Source organism: Triturus cristatus, chromosome 5_1 (assembly GCF_964204655.1).
Source record: "Triturus cristatus chromosome 5_1, aTriCri1.1, whole genome shotgun sequence".
Classification (NCBI taxonomy): domain Eukaryota; kingdom Metazoa; phylum Chordata; class Amphibia; order Caudata; family Salamandridae; genus Triturus; species Triturus cristatus.
The window spans coordinates 127,287,777-127,306,343 of record NC_140587.1 but is presented as its reverse complement, the minus strand read 5'-3'; the positions used below and the strand labels follow the sequence as shown (position 1 = coordinate 127,306,343).

General features: G+C 45.1%; 1 protein-coding gene across 2 annotated transcripts in view; it reads left to right on the top strand.

The window, feature by feature from the left end:
- The window catches only part of TONSL (tonsoku like, DNA repair protein), a 375,765-nt gene extending 357,400 nt beyond the window's left edge, over window positions 1-18,365 (top strand). For both annotated transcript variants that reach the window (XM_085604559.1, XM_085604558.1), the window contains exon 26: window positions 17,982-18,365. In XM_085604559.1, the coding sequence (XP_085460685.1) occupies window positions 17,982-18,163 (182 nt within the window). In that variant the 3' untranslated portion in view covers window positions 18,164-18,365. The remainder of the gene's footprint in view (window positions 1-17,981) is intronic.
- Window positions 18,366-18,567: the final 202 nt, after the last annotated feature.

Below are 18,567 nucleotides of genomic sequence, written 5' to 3'. Positions count from 1 at the left end.
GCAGCATGACGTGTGATAGACGTGCAACTAGGGGGTGAAGGGGACTTGACATTTAGCTCTACATGTGGAGACGAGAAGTCTGGGGGGTCAAGTCAACCTAATCCCAAATCATATCTAACATCCTATGTTTAAAGAACTATGTTATCCACAAGGAAGGACTCTCGAACAGAATCTAGTCTATACTGACTGTGTGCGTGCACAAACGTCTAAGTGTCTATATGAGATGCGAGGGATAGAAAACTTTCCATGGCAGCAGGGCTATGAATCACTTGCAGGAGGACGGAAAGGCTGAGTCCTTGCTTGTGAGCTAAGGGAAATGTTTACCTAAATCACTAGACAGGAATGCATCGGCTGAAGAGCAAAATAGATAATTCGAAGGTGAAATACAACTTCTTGGCAGGCAGGCGAAAACTGGCCGAGGCAGGCACCGTTAGCTGCACAGGGAGTAGGACAAGGTTCATGGATACAGATGCGAGCTCAAGCTGAAGCTGTCAGAGACAGAGAGCAGGGAAAGGCTTTGAGGACAGAATCGGGCCTACTTGCCTGAACTGTAAAAATGAAGTAACTTAGCCATATAAAGTCGGTGGTCTTTTATACTTAGGAATCGAATATCCAGCCCATTGATGGCGGATCTGACAGAGAACATGTCGACGGTAGACACACATATGTTTGCGTCTTAGAAACTGGAACTGGAGGGAACATACATGTACTTGTAACATGCATATAGAACCGTTGGGGTCCAAGATAGGGGACATAACTGATCAGGAAAATCCACATTTCCACATTCCCTCCTTGTCCCCTTCTTGCCCTTCAAGAGACATCAATCTTCATCATTCCATCGATTTGCTCATGGAGCATCATTTCTTCCTTCTTCTTCCGGCATTCTGAACGAGACCTGTGATATGGGATGCATGATGTGGCACACAAACCACAAATCGCTGGTCCACATTGCAGGCATAAACAACAACTGAAAAGCATAAGAAGGCCAATACCTAGGAAGGATAAAACTCTCCATCCCCAGGCTGATATCATACTCCAAAACCACCCGGACCACGTCCAAGTGCCTGGATTCTCGTGTATCTGGCTTACAATCTTATGAAGGCGTGTTATAGCTTTATATACAGATGGCGAATTTTCTGGTATGAATATGCAGCAGCTGGATCCGATGACCCTGCAAGCTCCGCCCCTATCGGCCAGGATGACGTCAAGGACAAGACGATTCTGGAGAACAACAATTCTCATCACTGATTGTTCCTCTGTCAGATTGCCTAGGGCGGCTATAGTCTCGTTTACTACAGCTTCAAGAGTCTTGGTGAGTCTGCGTATCAGCTTACTATTTGATATTGTACCTATATAGGGAAAGATACCTTTATTGAAATCTACATATTTGTCCCATGCTGTCTCAGTATAATCGACAACTGGGAGATCTCTTCGCTCTCTATTGTGTACTAAATGAACATTTCGATAATAATCAGGGGGAGCTAGGAAAACAGGTGGCAAAAGGAATGCTATGTAACAGGTACCATCCCAATCTAGAGGCAGACGCATATATGCCGTCTGGCCACATATGAAGTAAGAATGGCGAGAAGCTCTAAATGAAGATTTACCTTGATCACTATATTCTACTGTAGTAACACATTTACTATGGCCCATATGTATGGAACCAACTTTTCTCACACATAATTCACCCTTAACTGGAAATACTGACATAGTGGGCAGAATTAGTTCAACTTCGGATTTGTCATTCAAAATCATAAGATTAGGCGTAAAATTACCTAATTTATACACTTCATTTTCTAAATCAGTTCCTGTTCTACTGGGGTGACCCTCCTTATTAGGGTGACAGACTTTGAATAAAACTAGATTCAGATTTCCCCATATCCAATGTTGTTGATAAACTGCTGTGTCTGGGTCTATGGAATTTAATAAACTAAACCATGCTCCACAGGAGCCATTGTGTGTGAACGGATGTGGAAAGAAAGGCAGAACTCCTTTGTTATTCTGATAGGGAGGAAGTCGGCCACATACCCAACAATTGGTGGCATTACTAGTCTGATGGGAATGATGTAACATACTAATGAATGTGTTATTGCGCAGCGCAAGTCTATAGGACAACTCATGTGGCGGTAGGTCTCTAAAAGAATGTTCTTCAGTTATATTGAAAGCACGTTTAGAAACAGGATAATACATATGCAACAATATACTTGCAGTAACTATTAAAGAACTCAAGAAAAACAAAATTAATAAAGTCACAATACAGTGGCTACGCAGTGATTTACAATAAGCATGTCGTTTCATTATGATTCTGGACTCTACATGATTCAGACCTAAGGGATACATGTCGGGACAGATTCAACCGCTTCACCTTGGAGAGGACTTAAACAATCAAATCGTCCGACAGTTTAGATCTGGACCTGAGTTTCTGTTTATAGAGTTCGGTGCTACTGGCCTCAGCCAAAGGTAGCTTTGAGTCAATGGGGGAAGACACACGGGGAGTACTGTTTGTGTCAGGAGGAAGTCCATGAAATTTTTTTATATGGCTGGAATGCACCCAGCCTTTCCTCCCTTCGATCTTCACAGCTGTTCTGGTCGTCAGCAGGACCAACTTAGGAAGCCTCCACCTTGGCTCCAGTTGGGTTTTCCGATCAAAATTCCTGACGAGAACATAATCGCCGGGAATTACGTCATGAGGTTTCACCTCGGTGTTGTCAGGAAAAGCTGCGACTACCTGTGAACGACAAGATTGTAGTGCAGACATCAAGGAAGCCAGGTAATCTGTCAGCATATTACAGTCAACATCAGTTATTTTACGGGGTATAGGCGTCCCCCACATATTCGGTGGCCTACCAAAGATCACCTCATAAGGCGATAGCCCTGTTCGAGAGTGTGCTACCATCCTCATGTAAAATAGCGCAACTGGTAAGGCTACTATCCAGTCCACACCCTTTTCCTGACATATTTTAGACAATCTGATTTTTAAAAGTTGATTATGTCGTTCCACGAGACCTGCTGCCTCGGGGTGTCGGACACAGTGGAATTTCCACTGATATCCCAACAAGAGTGAGACATGTTTCATTAATTCGGATGAGAAAGGCTGACCGTTATCTGAATATACAACACGTGGTAAACCGTACCGTGGGAAGAATTCTCTAATTAGCTGCTTGGCAGTAGTCGGGGCAGTGTAATCTGATACGGGATACGCCTCTGTCCAACGGGAGAGAGCGCAGACAACTACGAGAACATATTTGAATCCTCGACAACGTTCCATCTGAATATAATCCATCTGGAGGACTTCAAAAGGATGGTCAGGAGGCTGAAATCCACCCTGCTCTACGGGAACACTCTTTCCTGGATTAAACTGACAACATATCATACAGGTACGAACCTTTTGTTTAGCTGCTGCTCGTAAATGTTTATTGAACCAAATGTGCTGAATGCTGTCTAGCATAGCCTTCTCTCCTAAATGTGCTGGACTGTGAACTGTAGCTATAATGGCTTGAACCATGGAATCAGGGAGAAACCATACAGTTTTCTCCTTCGTCATCCATCCTTGATCTGTCTGGATCCCTCCTAGTTCAGTCCACTTCCTTATTTCTTCTGCTGTGGCATGTGTCTGTATGTCAATTACGTCAAGTGCGGGATCCTTAATTGTCATACACTGTGTTGGTGTCTGAACTATTGGCTTTGTCATGTCTAATGTGCGATTCTGAGCAGTCTGTTTAGCTGTTTTGTCAGCTAAATCATTGCCTTGAGAAATGGTATCAGTAACCTTCGTGTGTGCTTTACATTTCATAATCGATATAGCAGTGGGTAGATGTATTGCGTCTAACAAAGCATGAATGAGGGGTCCGTGCTGAATGTGGGCACCATGGGAGGTTAAATAACCTCTCTCTCGCCACAGCACGCCGAAGTCGTGTACAACTCCGAATGCATAACGTGAGTCAGTGTATACATTAACTTTCTTATTTGTGGCTCGAATACAGGCTTGTGTTAGAGCAATAAGTTCTGCTGCTTGGGCTGACAAAGTATCTATACAATTTGTCTCAATAACTTCAGTGTCTGTTGTGACTGCATACGCGGCCACTAAGTCTCCTGTACTTGCTCTCATGCACGATCCGTCTACATACAACGTCAGGTCTGGATCTAACAATGGAACGTCTGTCAAGTCTTGTCTAGGTTTCGTCTTTATTTCAATGATTTCAACACAATCATGAGCTAGTGGGTCTGTTCCAATTACAGGTAATAGTGTAGCAGGATTCAATGTATTACACCGTCGGATCTCTATGTGTGGTTGAAACAATGTCAGTTCATAACCGGTAAGTCTTGCTATGGTCAAGTGTTGTGTTTGTGTTCGGTTCACAAGAACCTCTACTGCATGTGGTACTTGTACTGTCAATGGGTGTCCTAATACTATGGCATCGCTTTGTCTGATAGCTAAGGCTGTCGCTGCCACTGATTTCAGGCATGCAGGCAAAGCCTGAGCTACGGGATCTAATGTACTGGAAAAATAAGCACATGGCTTGCGTGATCCTGCTTGATCCTGAGTGAGTACTGACAAGGCAGTACCTTCGCGTTCTGTAACAAAGAGTGTAAAATGTTTGCTATAACATGGCGTTGCTAAAACAGGTGCTTGACATAAAGCTTCCTTTAAGCTTTCAAAAGCTTGTGTATGTTCCTGAGTCCAAGGGAGAACAGTCGATGTGGCTGCCTCCTGTGTGGTTAACTGAATGAGTGGTTTTGCTAGAAATGCGTACTGAGGGATCCACTGCCTACAATATGAAGTGAGGCCTATGAAAGCCCGCACCTCCTTTTGTGTCTGGGGTATTGACATGTTAGCAATTAACTGGATGCGATCTGGTGTAAGCTGCCTTCCCTCCTTGGACAGCGAGTGACCAAGATAAATAACTCGCTGGACACAGAATTGCAGCTTAGAAGGAGACACCTTGTGCCCCTTGTCGGCTAGAAAATGTAAAACTGTCAGAGAAGCCTTTTCACATTCTGGCTCGCTTCTTGCGGTGATCAGCAGATCATCGACATATTGAAGCAGTGCAGTATTGACTGGCATGCGGATACTGTCAAGTTCTCGTTTCAGTGCTTGGCTGTAGATGCTGGGGCTTTCTGTGAATCCTTGGGGAGCGCGTGAGAATTTAAAGCTGCGCCCATTTAAACTGAATCCGAACAAGTATTGGCTTTCCGGATCTATTGGGACGCTAAAGAAGGCATTCTTGAGATCGATTACAGTAAAGAATGTTGCTTCGGAATCAATTGCCGTCAACAATGATGATATATCAGGGACCACAGGGAATTGTGGTACAATGCATTTGTTTAGTTCACGCAAATCAATGACCAATCGGTATACTGGTGGGGCAGTAGGGTCAGTTCGTTTAAGAATCGGAATTATCGGTGAATTACATATATTGGAGTCTGTTTCTATAACTACTCCCTGGGCAATCAGCTCATCAATGATTTTCAGCAAAGCCACTACAGCATCATGCGGTAACTTGTATTGTCGCATTCGTGGTAGTACCACTCCTGCTTTCAATGTAACTCGATAGGGTGTAATATTCATGCAGCCAACATCCGTAGGGCCTTGTGCCCATAGATGTACTGGTAAAGTCTGTAGTCGGGGATCCATGTCTCTAGACACATAGTGACCTTTAAAATCACGTAAAAACAACCTTACTCCTTCCGGAGAACAACATATTATGGCTCCTAGTGCTTTCAGAGTTTTAATTCCTAACAGATTTTCTGGGCATGATTTAGTAAGCAATAAATCTGTAGTTCGTGTCAAAGGTCCTATCGTAAGTGGTAGAGGCTGTGATACTTCATTAACAATAGGTTTTCCTGAAAAACCAAGGGAAACATTTTGAGAGCCTGAGAGGGGTGCCCCTGGAACTTCACTACGTTTTATTGTTGTTCGACTTGCCCCTGTATCGAGTAAGAATTTTCTATTTTGACCTAATAATTCACTATGTACATAAGGTCCTTCTTGATCTACAGGAATCTCGATGAGCGGTAAGTCAACTTCCCTCTCTAGGCTGGTTCATGCGTAATGCTGATATTCAGGGTATTCATACTGTGCAGTCTGATACATTTGTCGTGTTGTGGTTTGTGTGGCAGTAGCAGGCAACGGTGGTGCAGCTGGCACAAACTGTATGGGTTGCTGTGAGGCTGGCATTGCCTGTTGCTGAACTGGCATGGACTGTCCATGCTGCATAGCTCCTTGTTCATTCTGATCTTGTCTAACTAATCGTGGTCTCTCTTTTGCAATACCTGTAGCTATATTACGTTTCAGGACTGGACAATCATGTACATAATGGCCTAGTTGTTTACAGTAATTGCAGGTTCCTTTTACAGGAACTGCAGAATCACCAGAATGTGTCACACCCTTTTTGTGACCATCTGCTGGTACTGTCTGAGAAACTAGCATTTTCATTTTTGTATCCTTCATGCGTCTATGCTCATGTTCTTGTTCATCCCTAATTCTATTGTGATGATACTGTAACATTTGTAGCATTTGCGACGGAGTGTTACTTTGCCAGGTACTCTCGAATTTCAATATTCTATTCTTCACTGGAGGCAATGCATTTTCCACCAATTTTGTCACAAATAAATGTGGATATGAGTCACTACTTGCTTTTATACCACTATTTATACCAAAACATTTTTCAAATCGAGCATAATAATCGCTTGTGTCTTCATCTTGCTTTTGTTTGCAGGCTGTGATTGCACCCCAATCTTCCTTTTTTGTAGTTAATAAACGTGGCAGTACCTGTACTAGTAAACCTGGTAACAGTTTAACTTTATCCCCGAGCCCCGAACCTGCAGTTCGGCCCCTTTCTTCCTCTGCTAATGCTGTCCAGTCTATCTTTTGGTCTCCTACTTCCCACTCTTTTTCTTTCAGTTTTTCATAAATGCCAGCAGGCAAAAGCACCTTTAATATCGTCATAATATCAGGAAAGGTGTACTCTCCCATCAGTAACATGTCTTTAATTTCTCGGTGGAAACCCGCTGGGTCCTTGTCGTGACTAGGTACTACTTTCTTCATTTCTAATAATTCCATTTTTGATATGGGTGTGTAAACAAATACACGGTGAAACTCATTGTCTTCGCCTTTTATTGGGTGCACTTCTCGTAAAGGATTTTGTCTATCCATATAGTACGGTGCTCTTTCTCTGCGGGGCAGGGAGAGAGAATCTGGATTTACAAAAAGGACATACTGTTTACGTGACACTAATATCTCTTTAATTAGCTTGTTACTAGAACCTCTCCATCTGTTCGTGAGTAGTTCCGTTAATATATCAGGTAAAGGACCGGGGTCAGCATGTTGGCTCTTATATAATATGAGGAGTTGCTGAATCATATAGATTCCAGCTAAGCGTTGTTCATCTGTACTGAGATTAAAAAACGTGTGTGCTACGGTCTCATCACCGTATTTTTCAGGACTGTCAATCCAGTGAACGGCTGATCTGGCTAATTCTTGCTCATCCATGGAATCGAGGAGGTGGTAACCCCTTCGTTCTCGTAGTATCTTATCTGCGGCTTGAAACGAATGTTCAGGAGATTTCAGATTTATTACAGGCGTCGGATACGTTCTGCTATTATTTGGACATACAGAGTGTATGGGATCAGAAAAACATCTAGTATTTTCACAGGATCTTCCTCTGCCTACATAGGCTATGGTCTCTGACTGTCTTGCGGAATTCCCTGATTCGGACACTTCATCTTGCTCAAACTCGTCTGTTCCCAATCTTTCTTCATGAATACGCTCTATTTCTTTACGTATTTTTCGGCACATGGCTATTATACAATTTTGCTTATCGTGTCTCCCTTCTGATATATTCTGACTCCATCTTGTAAGAATAAGCATTGCATTCGGGTCTACCCCCGGACGATCTTGATTTCTGATTACACAGTTTATGAGGAAACGTAACAGTTCCCCCTGTATCTCTACTTTCTGGAATTCCATAGCTCTGTTAATACATCCTGGATCTCGTCCTGTTTGAACAAAATGATATATGTTATCCAGATGCGTAGTCATCCCTGGTAACCTCGCTAAATACTCTGCGGCTCGCCTGATACGTAATGATGCCAGGACCATTTCGTCCTCTTTACCAACCACCGGGTCATATCTACAATTTACAAGGAGTTCCTTAAGCGTACGTTCACTTACGAATTTAGGTGTACGTGAATGTGCTGATTCTTGAAAGACAAGTTTATTTATTCTAGGTGGTGTGAAGGTATTGCTAGCCCCTCCCGTGGCCCCATCTGGGGCGTCGGGTGTGAATGGGTTCGTTGAACGTGACACAGCAACTATGGGTGTCGATACCCCTGTAGAGTCGACTGCGGAGACAGATGCGGAAACAGATGTGCTTGCCGAAGCTTGTGTCGGGACTTGCTGTTGCACGGGGACAGATACCTGATCCTGACGTTGAACCCCTCCGCCAGACGGTCTATGTGGTGTGGCGTTAGCATACTCGGGAGCTGCGTCATCTAGATATGAGGAAAGAAAAACATCTTCTGCGGTTCTGGGAAGCCCCTTTGGATGTACCTTAATTGGAAATAATGGGGGTGGCAAGTCTTTTGGTATTTCTGTAACAGCTTTAGGTAGTCCTTCGGCTAGAAGGGGATACATACCATTCATAAGAGCATTTCTTTGTCTATTCACTTGTTCTGATTTCACTCGGATACCTTCCTTAATTAATAGATTTTCTTGAACTTTATTTGAACTTTCTTTACTCCTCTCTTCTTGTCTACGTGCTTTTTCTGTTCGTCTATGAGATTCTTTACGCCATAACTCAACAGCGTCTTTCTGTGACTGTCTGACCTTTCTTTTCCATAACTCTTCCTCCACTTTCATGATGCATTCTGCATCCCAGGTTCCCGCTACGGGCCACCTTTGACTTTCCGGCAATCCCTTGGTATAATCTACCCATAGATCAAGAAACAATATGGCATCTAAGCCATGTTTATGGTACATAAAATGCCCTGGAGTGTCCCTAGGAGGAATAGGAACTGCTTCTTCAAGCACCCCTTTTCTGGTAGTAATCTGTCTTAACTTCGAGAAGAGCGGCATATTTACAACTGATCTGATACTTACTCTTGAATTTTCTTAATACGAAAAACACAATAAATGAACAGTGAACAGTGAACAGTCATTCATACTACAATATTTTGAACACTTTAAACATTAAACATTGTAACAATGATCGACAATGATGACAGTCTGCCTAACTAATCACCACGCTGAATTCTTGACAATAACTGAATTCTTCGGAATACTTGATATACTGCTAAACAGTACATATACACTGCTAAACAGTGCAGACCGGATTTGTGTACCCAAATCCGTCTTGACCGGCACAACCTATGTGCGCGTCAACACGCCTCCCCGGCGATGGTACTCACCGAGTAGCTCCTTGAAACGGAAGGCCTCAGAGAATGGACAGGACTCGATAACTGCGGACAGCGGACCCTCTGGACATCGGGATTTCGAAAGACCTGGTGGGCCTCTGTATACCTCGGATCTTGCTCTCTCAGCTAGGCTCTGGTCGGGATACTTCGCACTTCTCACCGCCTCGTCTGGGTTGATCGCAGCCTCAGTCGCCCCCGCTTGACCGGAGGGAGCTTACAGGAAATCCTGCTGGTACGCGTTTATGGTCCGTCCAGCTGTGGCAGGAGACCGGGCCTGCAACGCACCGCCGGCGCGTGAGATGAGAAAGTGTCCCTATTCGGGCGCCATTATGTGGTAAATAAAATCTTCTTTACCGGACTGAATTTCATACGGAATCTTAAAATAAAGTAAAATAGCTCAGAATAACAAGAGGCAGAATCCGTGGTATAAGAGGTTTCTAAATGGGCTTTATTCCATTCAAAATGGCCGACTCGAGTCGCGGCCTTCAGGTTCCGTCACCACGAGGGTTCAGGAAGTGAAGTACAATACTTTATTGACAGACATGCATTTTTATAATAAGTACATTACAATGAAACGAATGTAGAAGGCGTAACATTTGATAAGAAGAGTGACATGACAGGTACGTAATCGAAACTAGGCGTAATAAGGAATAAAAGAAACATGATTGGTTAGGATTATCAGACATAGGTGGATCTATAAGATAATACTTGGCATAGATGCGCGCGCAGCAGCATGACGTGTGATAGACGTGCAACTAGGGGGTGAAGGGGACTTGACATTTAGCTCTACATGTGGAGACGAGAAGTCTGGGGGGTCAAGTCAACCTAATCCCAAATCATATCTAACATCCTATGTTTAAAGAACTATGTTATCCACAAGGAAGGACTCTCGAACAGAATCTAGTCTATACTGACTGTGTGCGTGCACAAACGTCTAAGTGTCTATATGAGATGCGAGGGATAGAAAACTTTCCATGGCAGCAGGGCTATGAATCACTTGCAGGAGGACGGAAAGGCTGAGTCCTTGCTTGTGAGCTAAGGGAAATGTTTACCTAAATCACTAGACCGGAATGCATCGGCTGAAGAGCAAAATAGATAATTCGAAGGTGAAATACAACTTCTTGGCAGGCAGGCGAAAACTGGCCGAGGCAGGCACCGTTAGCTGCACAGGGAGTAGGACAAGGTTCATGGATACAGATGCGAGCTCAAGCTGAAGCTGTCAGAGACAGAGAGCAGGGAAAGGCTTTGAGGACAGAATCGGGCCTACTTGCCTGAACTGTAAAAATGAAGTAACTTAGCCATATAAAGTCGGTGGTCTTTTATACTTAGGAATCGAATATCCAGCCCATTGATGGCGGATCTGACAGAGAACATGTCGACGGTAGACACACATATGTTTGCGTCTTAGAAACTGGAACTGGAGGGAACATACATGTACTTGTAACATGCATATAGAACCGTTGGGGTCCAAGATAGGGGACATAACTGATCAGGAAAATCCACATTTCCACAATGGCAGAAACAAACATTACGGAGTTACAATCCTCAGCACACAAACTGGAAGAAAGGGTACAACACCGGACACATCAACACAAGCAATTGGCACTGAGGCTGGAGAACCAGGAAGGGAGGGCCCGCCGCAATAATATTAGGGCGGTCGGGGTCCCAGAGGGAGTGGAGGGCCAGCACAGGTATAGGTTGAGAATTGGGGGTTAGTAGCCAATAACCTAGGTCATAGACATTTGGGTGGCGACTCAAGGCCTTGATAGAGTACTGCATGGGACTATGCAACACAGCAACTCTGTATACGTTGGGGCTACATGGGGCCCCGGGGGGGAGATGTTAAGTGGTGGTACCAGCCAGCCCCATGTCCGTTGACTGTTCCTTTCGGCCGACAGGCACTCTGCTAGTTGGGGATGTGGGTAGTTGTAGACCTATCAGGCAGGGAAGGGGGGGATTGTTGTTTTTAGAGTTTTTCTTCATGTTTTCTATAGATCGGTTACAAATGCTTCAGAAACAATACTATGTCACCAGAGTGTTATGACCTGAGAAATATAGATGTACATTGATCCACTAGGGGGGTTTTGGACCGTTGGGGCGGGGGGGGTGGATAGTAGGGAATGAATGCATAAGTCCCCCGGATGACTGAGCGACAATTTAGGAAATTAAAAATATTCTCGTGGAACGTGAACGGTCTGGGAGACCAGATAAAACGTACTATGGTGTTACAGTATTTGCATAGGCACTCAACAGACATAGTGCGCTTACAGGAAACGCACCTCAAAGGTAATAATTACTTAGCTCTGAATTGGTTCGGATATACAGTCCTGGTACATGCCGGATTCACAATGGGATCTAGGGGAACTGCTATACTTGCTAAAAATTTGGTCCCGCTAGTTATGAACCGCAAATGGTGCGATCATATGGGACGATACGCTGCCCAATCCGGGATGTGGGAGGGACAAGTTTTGAACATTTGCTCGACATATGTGCCCCCTCGCATGCACAGGACTACACTCCCAGATCTCAGTAAACTAATACTCGAGATACCCCAGGACCCCCTGATTCTGGGCAGAGATATGAACAACACGATGGCCCCGACATAGACATAGACACGACCCCCTCCAGGGACCCCGAGCGCTGAACACCTTTGCGACTGCACTAGGACTGGTGGACCTTTGGAGAAGCCACAACCCCAGGACAAGAAAATATACACACATATCGGCTGCACATGGCAGCGGGTCGCGGCTCAACTCCATTTTTACACACACTACATCAGTGCGACTTTTTCAGGGAGGGTGCCACAAAACTCGAGGGATTTCAGACCATTCGCCAGTAGAGGTCCACATGTGGCCCGCCGTGGGACTGGTATTTCCCGCCACGGCTGGACCCATTCCTCTTCAGGGACAAGGAGTTTAGGGAGCGGTTTGAAGAGAAAAGTGACCAATACTTTGCCGAAAATATCGGCTCTGTGCGGTCTGACTGAATATTATGGGAGACTTATAAAGTGGTCACCAGGGATTTTGTGCAAGCGGCGACCGGGGCAAAATGCAAGGAAAAACTAGCACAGAGTGACAAACTGGAGCAGGAGATATTGACTCTGGGGCAGTAATTGGACCCCGACTCTGGGGGAGATACTGATAGCTAACATGCACTCTAATTTAAACAAAAGGAACTCCGGGACCTGGAAGAAAACGCTGCATGCATGCACGCGATTGCAACACAGAGGGTGGTCTATGACCTGGGCGATAAGGCCAACAAACTAATTGCTTGGCTGGAGAGAAGGGATAGGAGTCGAAGTTGGGTCTCTGAAATTCAGACAGGAGGGTGTGCAGAGTGGGCCTGGCGCAGAGCTAACCGAAATATTCGCAGATTATTACAAGAACATCTATCAGTCACAGATCGAACAGGGGGGAGGACTGCTACGAACTACTGAGGGATGTGGCTCTGCCGATCTTGGGGACGGAAGATACGTAGACGTTAGACCTAGACTAGAATGTGGAAGAAGTAGAAAGTGCTATATGTGACCTCCAGTCGGGGAAAGCGGCTGACCCGAATGGGCTTCCTACGGAACTGTACAAGTGCATGGCGGGGAAGCTTGCCCCGCACATGCTCAACATGTTCCAGGCGCAAGAGACGAGGGCCAACTCCCTGAAGATGTGAGGATGGCAACTATAGTGGTCATCCTGAAAAAGGGTAAACCTCACGATCTAGGCATCTCCTATAGACCCATCTCCCTCTTGAATTTTGAGGCTAAAGTTTTGGTGAAGTTTCTTGCTAATCATTCGAGCCCAGTCATTCAATCCCTGATACACTCCGATCAGTCCGGCTTTATGCCGCACAGGAGCACGAGGCTCAATCTTCGCTGGCTTTACGGCATAATACCTATGACTAAAAATCACCCAGACGTACCAGCGGCTCTCCTGTCCCTTGATACACGAATGGTGTTCGCCAGTATCGAATGGACATATTTATTTGCCATGCTGAACAAGATAGGACTGGGCCCAAGTCTACGGAATTGGATACGACTGTTGTATTCTGCCCCATTGACCCAAGTAAGAGTTAACGGGACTGTCTCCAGAGCTTTTACACTTCATAGGGGCACTTGACAGGGGTGCCCGTTGTCGCCAATGTTGTTTACGCTGGCGCTTGAGCCGCTGACCACCTGTATACGGGGTGACCCGTTGGTGAGAGGCATTGATCTGGGAGGGGGATGTGAAGAGCGCATATCCTTGCAGACGATATCCTGCTGTATGCCCATAGACCTCGACAGACATTCCATAGGCTCATTCATATAATACGGAGCTTCGATACATACTCGGGATACCTCATGAATTGGGATAAATCCCTAGTGTTTTCCCTGGCGGGAGAGCTTCTAGCCCTAACATCGGAATGCCAAGAGATGGTGCAAAGAGACGTTCAAATACCTGGGCATATGGATCACTAGGTCGGAGGAGGAGTTTATGCAATTAGATGTACAGGCACAGTTAGACAGACTGAAGGAGGACGCGTCACACTGGAGGTGATTACCGGTCTCCCTTATGGGCAGAGCAGTCTTATTTAAAATAATGGCCCTACCGCGCCTACTATATGTAGTACAGAATACGCCTTATCGGATACCGGGGACCTTTTTTTGAGCTATTGAGTCCGAGCAGCGAGCGCTGCTGTGGGGGGGAGGGGCAGCCCCAGGATCGCACTCAAGAAATTTCAGGAAGGTGTATAAGAAGGGGGGGTTGGCCGTTCTGGATATTAGGAAATATTATTGGGCTTCTCAACTGGTTAATATCAATGGTTGGGTATTCGCGCCACTCGAGGAACCGGTGTATAGGGTGGACAGGTGGGCAATGTGCAAAGGCAGCTATCTGACTGAGTTATATCAAAAAGGGAGAGGAAATCCACATTTACCGATCCACACATTTGACAGTCATAGAGGTATGACATAAAGCAACAAAAATGACAGGCTGGGAGGCTAAACTCACAGAGCAGACACCGTTATGGGAGGAAGATCGTATGGGGGATGTGCAGCGACTAGAGGGCTTCCGGAAATGGAGCCTCATAGGGATCGACCGACTGGGAGATATTTGGAAGGGCGGGAAAATGATTGAATTCGACACCTAGAGGGAGGCTGGGGGGGGGAGGAGAGTTTCTTTGAGAGTTAAGACATGGGCTTCACTGTTACCTGTAGGATGGGGACCTGATACCGGAATATGCACCACTTGAGGACAGACTCCTCCTAGACCCTATGGTCGACAAGGCGATATCCCTCACATACAGAAAACCATTGATAAACTCCTCGGACTACACGATACTCCTGAGGGAGGCCTGGGAGTCAGATGTGGGTCTGCTCGAGGACGACTACTGGACCGAAGCACTACAGAGCTCCAGAGAAATAGCTATTAGGGCAAGATTTAGACTTTTCCAGCTTCGTATTATACACTGATTATATGCTTGCCGAATGGCGCAATTTCATATGGGTAATTGTGTGTCTGAAGAGTGCGCAAGGGGTTGCGGCGAGAAAGGGACATTCTTCCACATTCTGTGGTCCTGCCCCATAATTCAAAAGTACTGGGAGGGCTTGACCCGAGTAATGACAGCTGTTGTGGGAGCAACGGTCCCAACGAAGCCAAGGTGGCACATCCTGGGAGTAACAAAGGAGATTGTATGGCCACAATGGGCCAGGACCTGGCTGGCCTTAGCAGGTGGGGTGGCAAGAGAAACATTGCCCAGGCATGGGGGGCAGGGGAGCCCCCGTCATTGGAATCCTGGAAGAGAGACATGGACTGGTGTCATAGGACGCAACGATCGATTTACCAAAGTAGGGGTTACCCACGCAAATGGGAAAAGTTATGGGGTGCATGGGCAAGGTACAGAGGGCACTGAGCATTTTTATCAAAATGTAAATGACTCCTGCAGAAGCTATGAGGTGAGTGTCTATTCAGAGTGTACGGATCGTAGAAATGTCCCGTTGGAAGTGAGATAATATGCATCTTATGATACTTGTTGCAACCATCATTCCTTCAAATGTACGCTGATATATGTTGATGATCTAAAGCATGTTTGACACGTTCAATAAAAACATTTTTTTTTTAATGCAGTACAAGTACTAGACTACGTCTACCTATGGAAGAGGAGAAAGCGAGCTGCCTTTTGACAGTCTTCCTCGAGCCCACCCCTGCCACTTCTGAGCCTCTGCTCCCATTTAATGAAGCTTTAATGGAACCCCCGTATGGTGGCTTGGGCTAAGCCCGAGTCTGCACCATCAGTGGGCCGTAAACTTACCCTGTTATCAGCAGCACCAGGGGATCCATCTCTGTGGTCCCCTCCTCCTTTGCTGGAGAGCCAAGTAGCACAGATTTTGTCTTGCTCAAAACAGAAAGAACCCTACCCTTTTCCCAGAGCGCCTCCAGACCCTGAGTCTAATAAACTGGAGGCCATGGCCAAGGCTGTGTTCTCCTCTGAGAGATTAGTGCTCGGGTCCATGAACACCGCATTCCTTCTATTTCGGTCCACTCACGCGGTGTCAAGTAGGTGGTACAGAGGGCGAAACAGAGTCTCCCTGACCATCTCGGGAACAATTTCGCAGAGGTTGTCAAGGGTGGACAAAACACGCCATTACTGCATTTCAAAACACCCCATTACTGTATTTCAAAACACGGCATTACTGCATTACAAAACACAGCATTACTGCATTACAAAACACGCCATTACTGCATTACAAAACACGGCATTACTGCATTACCTCAGAGAGGGGAGGGGTCCTACTTGTGAAAAACCTCCATCCAACTCAACAGTCGCTGCCACCATGAAAAATATACCAGAGAAATAACCGACTTACCATGCGAATCCAACTCAACCGACTCTTTTTGTCACGGTCACTACAGGCTTCAGTGAATCTATGCAGTTTACACCATTTACCAAACTGTCAAAATAGGGACTCAAATCTTAGTGATGTTTCGTCTAGGCAACCTTTTTTTTTAAAACTGTGGTTAATATTGTTGCTTGTTGCATTTTGCCTCCATATAGGTGTGTGTGGGTGAGTTTTATATTGATATACCAGTTTTGAAGTTAAATTGATGCGCTTACCATCATGGTCTGGTTCCGTTCTCGCAGTTATTGTATCAAAGCTCAGAGATTTGAAACTTGAGTGCTGATGCAGACTGTAATGTTTGTTTAGATCCTAGATATCATCTCATTATTGTGACCAAGACATACCTGTAGATTATCATGACCAATGAATGATATTCTGGCACCATACAACATAAGATTATATGCAAACAAAATCATTGCTCTCCTTCACTTAGTTCCAAATACCAGCTCTTCTAATGGCATTTTTTGTGGCTTCTAGACTTCCAGACCTGATGAGATAACTCAGTGGATTGATATACCTGTTATTGAAATATTTTTGTCACTTGCACATCATCAATTGAATTCAGTGCCCACCTCCTTGGGTAATACTAACACTGTTGTGCACATCAGTGTAAAGCCACATTATCTTTGCATCGAACACCGCAAGTACATAGCTGGATGTAAATGGAGACTAGTTTTGTTTTGTATAATAAAACCGTTCTCAAAATAACAGCTGTTCTGAAACAACTCGAGTCTGCATGTCCGGTGACCCCCAATTTCTGACTCTTGTGTAAAGACACACTTGAGCTGAGCTTATTATGCACTTCCGCTAACAGGATGTGCCATGGCCTCCGATGAAACTGTGATGGGTCAGTGAGGATGACACATTCCCAAAGTTAACTACTTCTGAATTTGTAGAGAATAAATGTGATGCCATAAAATGCATGTTCAGTGAGATGCTTTTTGATAGTCTGTTGTCTGGATGTGTCAACATACCCTTTTGAATATTGCACTTGCGTGACTGCCAAGGGGTACCCTTTTGAATATTGCACTTGCGTGACTGCCAAGGCATACTCTTTTGAATTATGCCCTCTCGTGACTGCCAAGGCGTACCCTTTTGAATTATGAACTTGCGTGACTATGAAGGCATACTCTTTCGAATCATGCACTCGCATGACTACCCAGGCGTCCTCTTTTGAATTATGCACTTGTGTGTCTATCAATGCGTACCCTTTTGAATCATGCACTCGTGTGACTCTACTAAGGCATTCTCTGTTTAGTTACTCACTCGCCTTTAGAGGTGACTGACTTAGTAATCGGTATTTTGTTGCATCATCACGACATCCCCTGGTGTGTCTATCCAGCTGTATTCAATTTGTATAATCACCAGCGGAGGAAATTCCGAAAGTCAACATTTGTCCTCTGTATATAATTCTTTTAACTTTGAATTGGGAGATATGCATTTGTGGTTTTCAAATTGTTGCAATCTCTTCATTTTGATTCCATTTGTGTATTGGAGCTGTACATTGCTTCTCAGTTTTTAAAGTAAATTGTTGTCCAGCACTATCCAACACCATATTTATATTAGCCATATTTGAGCACCATAGAGATTCGTACGGGGTCACTGAAGCTCAAGAGCAGGTTTGACCCGTGTGCTTTTGGCCCTTCATCATGCTGTCGCTGTTTCTTGTATTTGATCTCTTCTCTCTTTTCCTTCCAAGGGTGCTCTATCCGTGGTCCACTGAATGCTTCCACCTTGGATGGGATCTCCTCGGATCTGCAAGAACTGCAGCTGTGCACCAGCCACCTGACTAAGAGCGACAAGGAAAGCCTGTTGCAAGCCTTGCCCAGCGGCCCAGGTCTGGTCTCGCGACAACAGAACCTGTTCTGGAAGAGTCTGTGAGATTGCGACATGAGTTTCCTCTGTCAGAAGTACTCCACCACTCACCTGGCACTTTAGCAGAAGACCCACAAAGCCCCACTGCTTAATCTCAGCCTGGACCCAGGACTACAGATTGGCACCTTTATTTGTACAGTATATGAAGCAAAGCCCTTTTTGTATTTATAGATTTTTATGCATAATAAATAATTACTCAAACTTTAAGGAATAGCTCAAACTATCTCACAGGCTGTGGCTTGAGCATGTTATTCCTCCTAGCCCTTTAAATGAAGGCAGGTTCTCGGGCGATTCATTAAAGGCACTTTATGCTGCTGTAAGATGGACTGAAGACATTTTGAGTTGTGCTGTTTCTGGACTCCAGTCTCATACAGGATGGATGCTGTTGGGAACAGATTTGGAATGGAGCA